This window comes from Rhea americana, unplaced genomic scaffold (genome assembly GCF_003343005.1).
Source record: "Rhea americana isolate MKP2758 unplaced genomic scaffold, rheAme1 scaffold_189, whole genome shotgun sequence".
NCBI classification, from domain to species: domain Eukaryota; kingdom Metazoa; phylum Chordata; class Aves; order Rheiformes; family Rheidae; genus Rhea; species Rhea americana.
The window spans coordinates 950,473-961,547 of NW_028186027.1; the positions used below are offsets into that span (position 1 = coordinate 950,473).

Here is an 11,075-nt window from a genome sequence, read left to right on the forward strand (position 1 = left end):
AGAGCAGGAGAGACCCGAAGGTGCCCTGCCCCCTCCGCAAGCAGGCGGGAGCTGGGCTGTTGCGGCCGCGCACGCACCGCCTTGGAGCAGCCCGGACGCCTGGGCCCTCTTGGCAGCCGGAGGGGGAGGAGAGGGTGATCCGGCAGTCGCTTGCGGAAAGCGAGAGCCGGTTTCCTGTGCGCCCTTGCCCGGCGGCTGCGACGAGCGAGCGCCACCGCTGGGCTGTGCCTCAGTTTCCCCATCCGCGGGGCCCTGGAGGTGAGTGGGGAGGGGACGGAGCAGAGCGTCCCCGGGGGCGGGGGGCATTCCGGCATCCCCTTTCCCGGAGCTGCCAGCCACATCCCACGGGCACGCCTGGTCCCCTGCGCCCGCCGCGGAGCATCGCTCCGGCCCCGGCCCCACTGCGGGAGGGGGGGTGGGGGGGGGGCAGTGATTTCAGGGTGCTGCGCTGAGGACGTGGGGCAAGGAGGGGGGGTCGCCCAGGCCCCCTGTGCCCCAGCACCGTCCCCGCAGCCACGGGCCGCCCAGGGCTGCGGTGCCCGGCGGTGGCAGCCCTTTGTCTGGAAGGGGGTGAGGGGCTGCCGGGTGCCCCCGGCCGTGGGGCCGCTCGGCCTTTCCCGGGGGGCAGCGGGGTCCCGTCCCTCTTCTCAGCTGAGCCTGGCTGCGGCGGGGTTTCCTCGGCTCGGTTGCGCTGCAGTGGGGCCGGGGGGAAGGATGCTCCCGGCCCCATCGCCCTCCCGCTCCCTTTCCCAGGACCCGGCTCCGGTTCATGGGCTGGGGGCTCGGCCCCGGCCGGGGGTGCTGGCAGCCCCCTGCCCCCCCGGGGCTCCTCACCTCCGCACAGCATCCTCGGGGCGCCACGGGGCCGGGCTGGGGCTGCGCGGGTTGCGGCTGCCTCCCGGCCCCGAGCCAGCGCCGCTTCCCGGACGCGCCGACGTGCAGCGTTACGTTTAGCCGAGGAGCCCGTGGGGCGACCGGGGCTRGAGGCGAGGGAAAAGCTGCAGGGCGCAAACCCCGGCGGCTCGCAGGCTTCCCCCTCGCCCCGAAATCCGGCTGCAAGAGGCAGCGGCCGTCGGGCAGCGCGCCCCGAAGGGCTGGCGCTGGGCGAGGGGGCGAAGCCGAGCCCCGCGAGCCGGGCAGCGACGTTGCGGGTATTTTTGCTCCCCCTTCGCCGCGTCCTGCTCCGTGGTGTTATCTCTGCGTCCCCCAGGACGCAGCCACGGCTTGCAGACACCCCGCAAAGGGCAGCACCGAAACGCCCCGGAGAAGTGCGCGGTTCTGCTTCCCGCAGGGAGCGAGGTGGGGACGGGAAACCCAGCGGGCTCGGAGCAGGGCGCTGGAGCTGGGCACGGGGCACGCTCGGGCTGCAGCGGTTCTGCTTGCTTTGCACCCCGGAGGGGCTCTCGGCACGGACTTTCCCAGGGCTTTTTGGCACGTGCTTTAAAGGGAACTCCTTCCACCGCTCCAGCCCCTTCCCCGCGCCGCCGGCCTCCGCCGCGTGCTGACGGTAGCAGGCCAAGGGGAAGCTGATGGGATGAAACGCTCCGGCAGGGCTTCTCGCTGACGCTGGCCGCAGCTTCGTCCCCTCTCGTTGGCCTTTTCCACGAGCCAGCGCCGCGCCGGGTGGGTGCCCGGAGCCAGCCCGGCCCGAGGGACCGGCCAGGGAGGGAGGGTGCGCCAGCACCCGTGCGAAAATGGGGGGAGCTGGCAGCGATATTTTTTTTCCCCTCTCCCTCAAAGGACTGAAACGCGCCCGGATTAGGGCAGGTTTCCGCAGGGTTGGCCAAAGGGCTCCCCCTGCCCCGTCCTGCGGCTGTGCTGCCGAGCGTCGGGATGCCGGCGCTTTCCAGGGCATCCCATGTTGCGTCTGAGCACAYAAACAGCAGGAAAAACCGGCGCTCGCTGCCTTTGCCCGTTCCCTGAAGCGGCCCGGATCTTCGGCCGAGACGTCAGGCGGCCCCGAGAGACCCTCCCGCGGGAAAAGCTTTCCCGAGGCCCCTCGCGCTGTTCCCTGGCTCTGCCTTCGCTGGGAGCCCTGCTGTCTATTTGCAGCAGACTCGCAGGAGCTGGGTATCCGTGGGCGTTTCTGTCCTTCCCGGCCGGTTCGGGTGAAATTCTTGCGTGGGTTTGGAAAATGCCAAGGGGCGGACGGTGCTGGAAGGCCGCGGCGCGACAGCACGAGCGCCGTTTCCTTCGGACCCGAACACCAGGCTCGTTGTTGTGCCTCCGCCGCGCTCCCCGGCCAAAGCCCCCGCGACCGCGGAGCTCTGCCTCGCACCGCGCGGCCCCGCGGCGTTTGGGAGTCGAGGGCTCGGGCTGCTTCCTGGCAGCCCGGCCGCATGCAGGTCACGTTGCTGGAGAGAGAACAGGCTTGAAAAACACGGTTGGCGTTTAGGATGCTAGTTAAACACCTCTTTTCGCCTCTGTGGTCCCCAAACACAGCAGCTTGGCTTTGCACCGAAGCCTTTCGCCATCCCGCGTCTTGCTGCAAAGCCTCTGGGGCCGGCTGCTGCCTCGCTCCCCGCGCGCGCGGCACCCGCCGCTCGCGCCGAGGTCAAAGACGAGCGGTTCAAAGGTCCGAGCTCGCCGGCTTTCGGGCGGACGAGCCCTTCGCCGCCACCGCACGGCGCTTCTACCTTCGCGGCCCGCCGTCGCCGCCTGGCCCTGCCCGCCGGCCGCTCGGGAGCCGGATTTCCCAGCCCGGTGCCTTGGCCGGCTGGAAAACCTGCGCTTGCTGCTGGGGCYAGCGAGAAAAAGGGAGAAGCGGGAAGGCGCTGGGCTCCCGCCGCCCCCATGGCTGGGAACCGGGACGGTGCCCCGAGCCGGAGGCTGCAGCCGGGAGCGCGCAGCCCCCCCTGCATGGGGGTCTCCAGGTGGGAGATGCTGGGGACGGACGGGGCTGCTTTGGGGGGGTCCTTGGAGGATGCGACCTCCACGCTCGTCTTTCCGGTCCTGCTCCTCACGGTTGGCGGATGCCAAGGYGATGGGCAAAGTTGCCCACTCTCTGGTTGCAAAAGCCAGGCTGCAGGAGGGGGGATCGGTCCTGCTTTCTGCCCCCCACCCCCGGCGCTGGCTTTGGAGCAGGGAAACTCCCGCGGCTTTCGGGGGCAGTGGGCGGAACGGGGCGCCGCGGCTGCCCCGCTGCCGGGGCCCCTCTCCGCGGCCCCGCGCCTCGCCGGCGAGGCGGGGGCGAAGCGGAAGGAAGCGTTGCGGCTTCTCTGCCGGGGCCCCGAAGCTCCCGGATCGCTTTCGCTTGCCGCAGGTACGAGCGGCCAGGAGGAAGCTGCTCGCGGCGGCTGGCGGGGGGGGACACAGTGGCTCCCCGGGCGCAGCCACCGGGAGGAGCATCCCCCCCCACCCCAAATTTCGGGTGCAAGGTCCCCAAGGTTTGGATGGCGGCACCCATGCAATGGGTGCAGCCGGGCTCCCGATTCGGACGGGTTTACCTAGCTGGCAAGGGGGGAGGCCGGGAGGGAGGAAGGGACCCCCCCCCCCCGGTGTGCTCAGCCGCCCCCGTCGTGTCCCCTCGCCAGGCTGCCGGGGCCGAGCCGGGATGAGCGCGCCGGACGGCGAGCCGGGCAACCCGGCCCATGCCCTCTTCGAGAGGTTCCTGCGGGCCAGCCGGTGCCAGGAGGCGCTGGGCGCTTTCCAGGAGCTGCGGCAGCACCTGGCGCTGCCGGGCACCGGGCTGCACCTCTACCACGGCCTCAAGGCTGCCCTCAACTCGTGGAGCGCCAAGGCGCTCTGGAGCAAGCTGGATAAGAAAGCCGGGCACAAGGACTACGACCAGGGCACGGCCTGCGCCAGCACCAAGGTACCGCAGCGAGAGCATCCGCCAGGGCATCCGGGAATCCGGGCGGAGCGAGGGGCCGGGCGGGGTTTCGCGGCAGCGCCTTGGCACCGGGCTGCGTGGCTCGTCAGCGCTGCCCGCTCCTCTTCCCCGCGGCACGGCGCCAGCTCGGTGCCGCTCGCGCCGGGRCGGAGGGTGCAGCCGAGCCCTCTCCCGCCGGGCCAGGACCGTGGGCTGGGCGATCCCRCGGGATTGGGGGACCCCGATCCATGCCCTGTCGCCCCTTGCACCCCCATCGCCTTCCCGGCCCTTTCCATGGGGCTGGTGGGACGCCCGACCTCGGAGCCGGGTTTTGCCAGCGAAACCCTCCCCGGCCCCCATCTGCTGCAAGCTGCAGACGGAAACGCGCCTGCCTTATCGCGCCGAGCGCTTAATTGCCGCTGGAGCGCCGGAGCAAAGGCCAGGCTGGGGCAGGCGGGCTGGAGCGGGAGGCGGGGGTGACCCCAGCCGGGCCCCCCGGTGCTATTCGCAGCAAGACGCAGTGATTGCGCCTTGGGGATGGGGAAGGACGGATCCTGACCCGGGGCGGGGAGATGCTGCTTGTGGCGGTGCTGAGCTCCCTGGGGGATTTACCACCTCCTCCCCCCCCCAAAAAAAAAATCCCTGCGGAGCACCGGCCCCTGTCCCCTTCGCAGTGCCTGGTGGTGGGGGCCGGCCCCTGCGGGCTGCGCGTGGCCATCGAGCTGGCCCTGCTGGGCGCCCGCGTGGTGCTGGTGGAGAAGCGGGACTCCTTCTCCCGCAACAACGTCCTGCACCTCTGGCCCTTCACCATCCACGACCTGCGGGCGCTGGGCGCCAAGAAGTTTTACGGGCGCTTCTGCACCGGCACGTTGGACCACATCAGTGAGTGGCGGCGGATGGGGGCGGAGGGCTGGGGACCCGCTCAGCACCCCGGCCCCAGCACCGTGGGGTGCATGGGGACCCCCTAGGACYGGGCAAGGGTTCTGCAGGGGGATGTCGTGGGGGGTTTTGGGGGGCTCCCACCCCTCCGCGCCCTCTCTCCCTTTCCAGGTATCCGGCAGCTCCAGCTGATCCTGCTGAAGGTGGCTCTGCTCCTCGGGGTGGAGGTTCACACCAACGTGCGCTTTAAGGGCGTCCTGCCCCCCGCCGGCAAGACGGGCAAACAGGGTAAGGCATCACTGCGACGGGGCAGGGGGGGACCCAGCACCCTTGGGCTTCGGATGGGCGCTGTGAGCCCCCCGTCCATCCGCTAGTCTGGGGGGGTGGGCAATATAAGCGCTTCCTCCAGAGCAGAGACCTGGCACGCTCGTGACACAGTCYGGTGCTGGGAGGCATCTCCGGCTTCTCCCCCCTCCCCTGACGCCACCTCTCCCCCTCCCCGGGCAGGCGGCGGCTGGCGGGCCCTGCTGCAGCCCAGCTCCTCGCCCCTGAGCCGCTACGCGTTCGACGTCCTCATCTCGGCCGGAGGCGGCAAATTTGTCCCCGAAGGTGAATGGGGGCCAGGCTGGGCCGGCCGGGGCCGGGGCCGGGGCCGGGGCCGGGGCCGGGGCCGGGGCGGGCGCTCACATCGCTGCCCGCCGCAGGCTTCGAGCGGAAGGAGACCCGCGGCAAGCTGGCCATCGGCATCACCACCAACTTCGTCAACCGCCACAGCCGGGCCGAGGTGGAGGTGGCCGAGATCAGCGGCGTGGCCCGAATCTACAACCAGAAATTCTTCCAAAACCTCTACAACAAGACGGGTCGGTGGCCTGGCCCCGGCGCGGGTCCCCGGCCCCCTTCCCGGGAGCCTGGACGTCCCTTGCCTGGGCTGGCAGGGACGCTGCGTCCCCACACGGTGCCCGGAGACCCAGCGCCGGGGACGTTTGGTGGCTGACGCCGAGCCGGGGGCTCCCCCGGCCCCGGTGCCGGCGGCAGCTCCCGCCGGGCTCAGCGCGGCTCCCGCCTCTTGCCGGATGCCAGGTATCGACTTGGAAAACATCGTCTACTACAAGGACGACACTCACTACTTCGTCATGACGGCCAAGAAGCAGAGCCTGCTCAAGATGGGGGTCATCCTCGAGGTGAGGAGCGCGCGATCCGGCCCCGGCTCGAAGCCCGGAGCAGGGATGCGGGTCCCGAGCTGGCTCATCTCCCTGCCCGGCCTCAGGGCAGCCAGCTTCACCCCGTCCCCATCCCTGCAGGACAAGCCGGACACGGAGAGCCTCCTGGCCCCGGACAACGTCAACCGGGAAGCCCTCCTCAGCTACGCCAAAGAAGCAGCCAACTTCTCCACCAACTACCGCCTGCCCGAGCTGGAGTTCGCCCTCAACCACCGGGGCCTGCCGGACGTCGACGTGTTCGACTTCACCTGCATGACCCGCTCGGAGAACGCGGCCCTGGTGCGGGAGCAGCACGGCGCCCGCCTGCTCCTCGGGCTGGTGGGCGACTGCTTGGTGGAGGTGAGGACCCGGCTCCACGCAGCCCGCGGCAGCTCCTGCCCGCTGCCTCGGGTTCCCTGCTCCCGGCCTCCCCCGCGAGGGCTGGGACAGGAGGGGTTTCTTGTTTTTGCAAGCTCTGCCCCGGCCCTGGAGCGTGCCCCCATCCTTGCTCCCGTGTGCCCGGCACYGGGATGCTTCCCAGACCGTTGTCCCCTTCTCCGAGCCCTGCACCGGGTGTCCCAGCAGCTGGGGAGCAGAGGGCGGTTGCGGAGGTGGGGTGTGGGGGGGGAGCTGCGTCTCGGAGCTCGCCCCACGCCGCGTCTYGCCGCCCCGGCTGCTTTTATCTCTGGCCAAGTCCCGGCCTCCTCCCAGCGCCTCGGCCGGGTGCTCCCGACCCGACCGGCCGCGCGGCTCCATCCCCGCTTCTCCTCCCTCTTCGCAGCCCTTCTGGCCGCTGGGCACCGGCGTGGCCAGGGGCTTCCTGGCCGCCTTCGACGCGGCGTGGATGGTGCGGCGCTGGGCGGCCGGGACCCCCCCGCTGGAGGTGCTGGCTGAGAGGTGAGACCCCCCCCCATAAACACACGCACCCCCGGCTCCGGCAGGGAGAGGACGGTGCCCGACGCCGGGGCTGAGCCCAACCTCGTGCCCAGGGAGAGCATCTACCAGCTCCTCTCGCAAACCTCGCCGGACAACACCAACAAGAACGTGAGCCAGTACAGCATCGACCCCGCCACCCGCTACCCCAACGTCAACCTGCAGGCCATCAAACCCGGCCAGGTACCTCCTGCCCCGCTGCGCGCGGGCTCAGGGGCGCTGGGGGCACAGGGCTCCCCCATCCGGGGCGAGGGGCCGGCCGGCACCCCCGCGGGTCAGTAACCCGCCGCCCGCATGTCCCCGCCGGCAGGTCCAGGACCTCTACCTGGTGGGCATGGTGGAGGTGGACCACAAGGGCAAGAGCGACCAGCGGCTCAGCGCAGGTGAGCGCGGCCGGCGCTGCGCCGGACCCCCCCACGCCCCCCGGCCCGGGGCTGAGCTCTCCCATCCCTCGCCGGCCGCCCCCGATTTCCCTGCCCATCCTCGTTGTCGCTCCCGCTCCTCCCCAGCGCAGCGGCGGTTCCCGTCCCCGGCTCTGCGGGACGCGGGGGCCAACGCGCCGTCGCCCCTGCAGTGGCCGGAGACGCCTACGAGGAGCTGCTGAGCTGGTGCCGGGCCAGCACGGCCGGCTACCRCGGCGTCGAGGTGGCCGACTTCACGCGGTCCTGGAGCAGCGGCTTGGCCCTCTGCGCCCTCGTGCACCGCTTCCGCCCCGACCTCGTGTGAGTGCCCTCGCCCGGGGGGAGGTGGGGGGGTGTCCCCGGGAGCCCCCGGCCCCGCCGAGCCCACACTGTGCCTCTCCGCAGGGATTTCGATGCCGTCGACCCGCTGGACCCCGTCCGGAGGCACCAGACCGTGCTGGACGCGGCGGAGCAGGAGCTGGGCATCCAGCCCGTGCTCTCCAGCGCCGAAATGGCCTCCATGTCGGAGCCCAGCCGCCTGGGGCTCATCACCTACCTCAGCCAGTTTTACGAGGTTTTCAAGCCTTCCCCAGGTAGGAGCCGCCGGTAAGGGCTGGAGCCCCGTCCCGGCCGTGTGGCACCCTCAGCCCGACTCCCCCCCGGTGCACCCCCTGGGTGCGGGGGACCGGGGCGGGCCGGGTGCCCCCCGCCGGCGCGGGGGAGCGGGGCTCTGCCCCGCTGGCTGGCTGCACCGTGCAAGCACGGCCACGGCCACGGCCACGGCCACGGCCACGTCCCCGCTCTCGCAGGGTCCGAGGAAGTCGCCCAGAAGCCGCCGCCGCCCCGCGGCACCAAGGGCGCCATCCTCTTCCTCAGCAAGCTGCAGAGGAGCCGGAACCTGACGCTGAAGCGCGCCCAGGTGAGGACCATCCATCCCATCCCATCCCATCCCATCCCACCTCATCCCATCCCATCCCATCCCACCTCATCCCATCCCGGCCCGGCGGCCGCTGCGCTGGCATGTGCCGCGCTCGGCTGCCGGCCCCTCTCCCAGCCGCCCGCTCTGCGACCGCAGGATGGAGCCCAGAAGGACGCTGAGCCCAAGAGGAGCCGCCGGGAAGCGGAGGTGGGTCTGTCCCGGCGAGCGCCGTGGCGGCCGCCCGGCCCTACGGGACGCCGGGGATGCGGCGCGGCGGAGGTGAGGGGGGGGTCTCCGTCCCCGAGCCGGGAGGCGATGCCRAGCCTTCGCCTTGGGTCGCTTTTTAGCTGGAGTCGGACGCAGCCGTTCGGGATGGCGGCCACGAGCAGCCCGCGAGCGCCGCGGCGGACCCCGGCCAGGTGGGTCCTCGGTGCCCGCGTGGCCCCGGGGCACGGTGCCGRGTCCGGCGTTTCGGGGGGCCCTCGGAGCCTGGCGGTGGTGGTGGGGGGGCAAAGCCAGGGCTGCGGTTTGGGCTGCGCAAAGCAACACCCACGGGCTTGGGACTCCTCCCAACGCGTTTCCTGACTCGACTGGTTTTCCGGAGGAAAGCCGCGCCGCTCCCTCTCCGGTGCCAGCGATCCCTTCCCCAGCCGCCCGTACCCACCTCGGTTGGGGGGTGGGGGAGAGAGGCCGGGCCCCCCCCCCCAGCCCCGGGCCCTTCGCAGCCTGCCCTGCGCTCCCGCAGCCCGCGGCGCGCGGCGAGAGCAGCGACGCCTGCTACTTCTGCGCCCGCCGCGTCTACATCGTGGAGCGGGTGAGCGCCGAGGGCCGCTTCTTCCACCGCGGCTGCTTCCAGTGCCGCCGGTGCGGGGCCACCCTGCGCCTGGGCGACTACGCCTTCGACGAGGAGGACGGTGAGCCGGGCTGCTGCGGGGGGCCGGAGGGCGCTCGTCCCTCCAAATTTTCGGGAGGMAATCCCTAGAGGTGCTGCTGGCGGCTGCTCAGCCGGTTCTTCGCCCTGGGTGTGTGCTGGCGAGCTGGGGCCGGGCTCCCGTGCTGCCGCCCGCGATGTCCCCACGCTGCCACCCACGATGTCCCCACGCTGCCACCCACGGGGTCCCCACGCTGCCGCCCGCGATGTCCCCACGCTGCCGCCCACGGGGTCCCCACGCTGCAGCCCACGAGATCCACATATTGCAGCCCACGATGTCCCCACGCTGCCGCCCACGGGGTCCCCACGCTGCAGCCCACGAGATCCACACATTGCAGCCCACGATGTCCCCACGTTGCAGCCCACAGGGTCCCCACCTTGCAGCCCATGAGATCTGCATGTTGCAGCCTCCAGTGTCCCCACGTTGCAGCCTCTGGTGTCTCCACGTTGCAGCCCACAGGGTCCCCACGTTGCAGCCCATGGAGTCCCCACGTTGCAGCCCACGGGGTCCCCACATTGCAGCCTCTGGTGTCTCCACGTTGCAGCCCACAGGGTCCCCACGTTGCAGCCCATGGAGTCCCCACGTTGCAGCCCACGGGGTCCCCACGTTGCAGCCCCCAGCGTCCTCATGTTGCAGCCTGCAGCGTCCCTGCAGGGGCCATGCTTCAGCCCATGGGGGCCCTGCCTTGCAGCCCACGACGTCCCCACGCTGCAGCCTCCTTCCCAGTTTGTGACACAGCTTTGTGCCCACCTCCAGGTTGTTTCTACTGCTTGCTCCACGACCCCAATCTCCCCAGCATGGAGCCGTCCCAGGATGAGGCCCCGGCACGGCCCGATGGGGTGAGTAGCCAAAACCGCGCTAGGTAAACTGGGGGGGGCAGCGCGGAGGCAGCGTCCCGGCCCCCGAAGGGCGCAGGGCGATGCTCCAGCACGGCCCCGCGCTGCATCCCCCTCCGCTGTCGGCTCTGCCCTAGGATGCCGCCACCAGCCGCCCGGCCCCGGCCCCGGGGAGCCCGCCTGCGGCCCCCGAGGAGGCAGCGCCCGCTGGGCCGGGGCTCCCCGGCGCCCCGGTGCCGCCGCCGGCAGCCCTGCGGGAGTCGCTGCCGGATGCTGCGGGCCCCGGGCCCGAGGAAGCGAGGGACGAGCAGGGCCCCGGAGCAGAGCCCGCGGAGGAGGGCGAGGAGAGCAGGGGCAGGAGGAAGATCGTCCTGACGCCCCTGGAGAAGCTCAACCTGTCCACGCTGAGCCTGACGGCGGACGCGGAGCTGGAGCCGCCGCCGAAGCCGGCCAGGTTGAGGCTCGGCCCAGCGCCCGAGTTGCTCCTCGCCCCAGGACGAGGACAAGGCGGCTGGGAGGAGGAGGAGGAGGAGGAGGAAGGTAGGGGGCTGCAAGCTGGAGTCTCCTGCAGCTGGGGGGGGGGCGGCCGTGGTCCAAGCACCCCCCCCCCCGGTCCTCCCTGCCGACGGAGACGGGTCAGCTGGGAGGGTGCTGCAAGGGGAGATGAGTTTGTGGGGGCTCAGCCCGCTCCGGTCTTGCGCACCCCTGGGCCCACGCAAGCACCGTGCACGCGAGGCGCTGCTCCAAACCGGCTCTTCTCTTTGGGCAGCTTCAGAGGAGAGCAACAGCGAGGAAGAGGAGGAGGAGGAAGGCTCAGACCTTGGCACCGTGGCAGAGTCGGTGAGTGGTTTCTCCGCGCAGGAGAACCAAGCCCCCACCCCCGGCCCCCCGGGTCCGGYGCCGCTGGGGCTGCCGGGCTGYGGAGCCGCTCGGCACGCGGCCGCTTGTGCTTCGACTTGCAGTGCCTGATCCTGGAGGAAACGGAGAAATTCCCGACCTGGCGGCGCACGCTGCACCGCCGCGCCAGGGAGGCCCAGATGAAGCGGTTCTGCAAGGCGCAGGTAGCCTCGCCGGGGCGGGCGGGCGYGAGGCGAGCCGCGGGCCGACCGGCCGCGCGCCGGGATGCGCCGGGATGTGCCGGGGCACACCGGGGCGCGGGCCACCG

At 71.8% G+C, this 11,075-nt stretch overlaps 1 protein-coding gene across 1 annotated transcript; it reads left to right on the forward strand.

Annotated features, from left to right (window-relative positions):
- Positions 1-85: 85 nt before the first annotated feature.
- On the forward strand, positions 86-11,040 carry LOC146597334 (F-actin-monooxygenase MICAL1-like; the record flags this gene model as incomplete). The annotated part of the gene is made up of 21 exons (XM_085302296.1): positions 86-258; positions 3,534-3,814; positions 4,486-4,693; positions 4,862-4,978; positions 5,198-5,299; positions 5,395-5,550; positions 5,771-5,871; positions 5,992-6,249; positions 6,671-6,786; positions 6,879-7,005; positions 7,133-7,205; positions 7,397-7,544; positions 7,629-7,816; positions 8,033-8,142; positions 8,299-8,349; positions 8,490-8,561; positions 8,888-9,056; positions 9,831-9,913; positions 10,048-10,450; positions 10,680-10,750; positions 10,873-11,040. Coding segments are annotated over exons 2-21 (2,982 nt in total), but the record flags the coding sequence as incomplete, so codon positions are not given.
- Between the last annotated feature and the right edge of the window lie 35 nt (positions 11,041-11,075).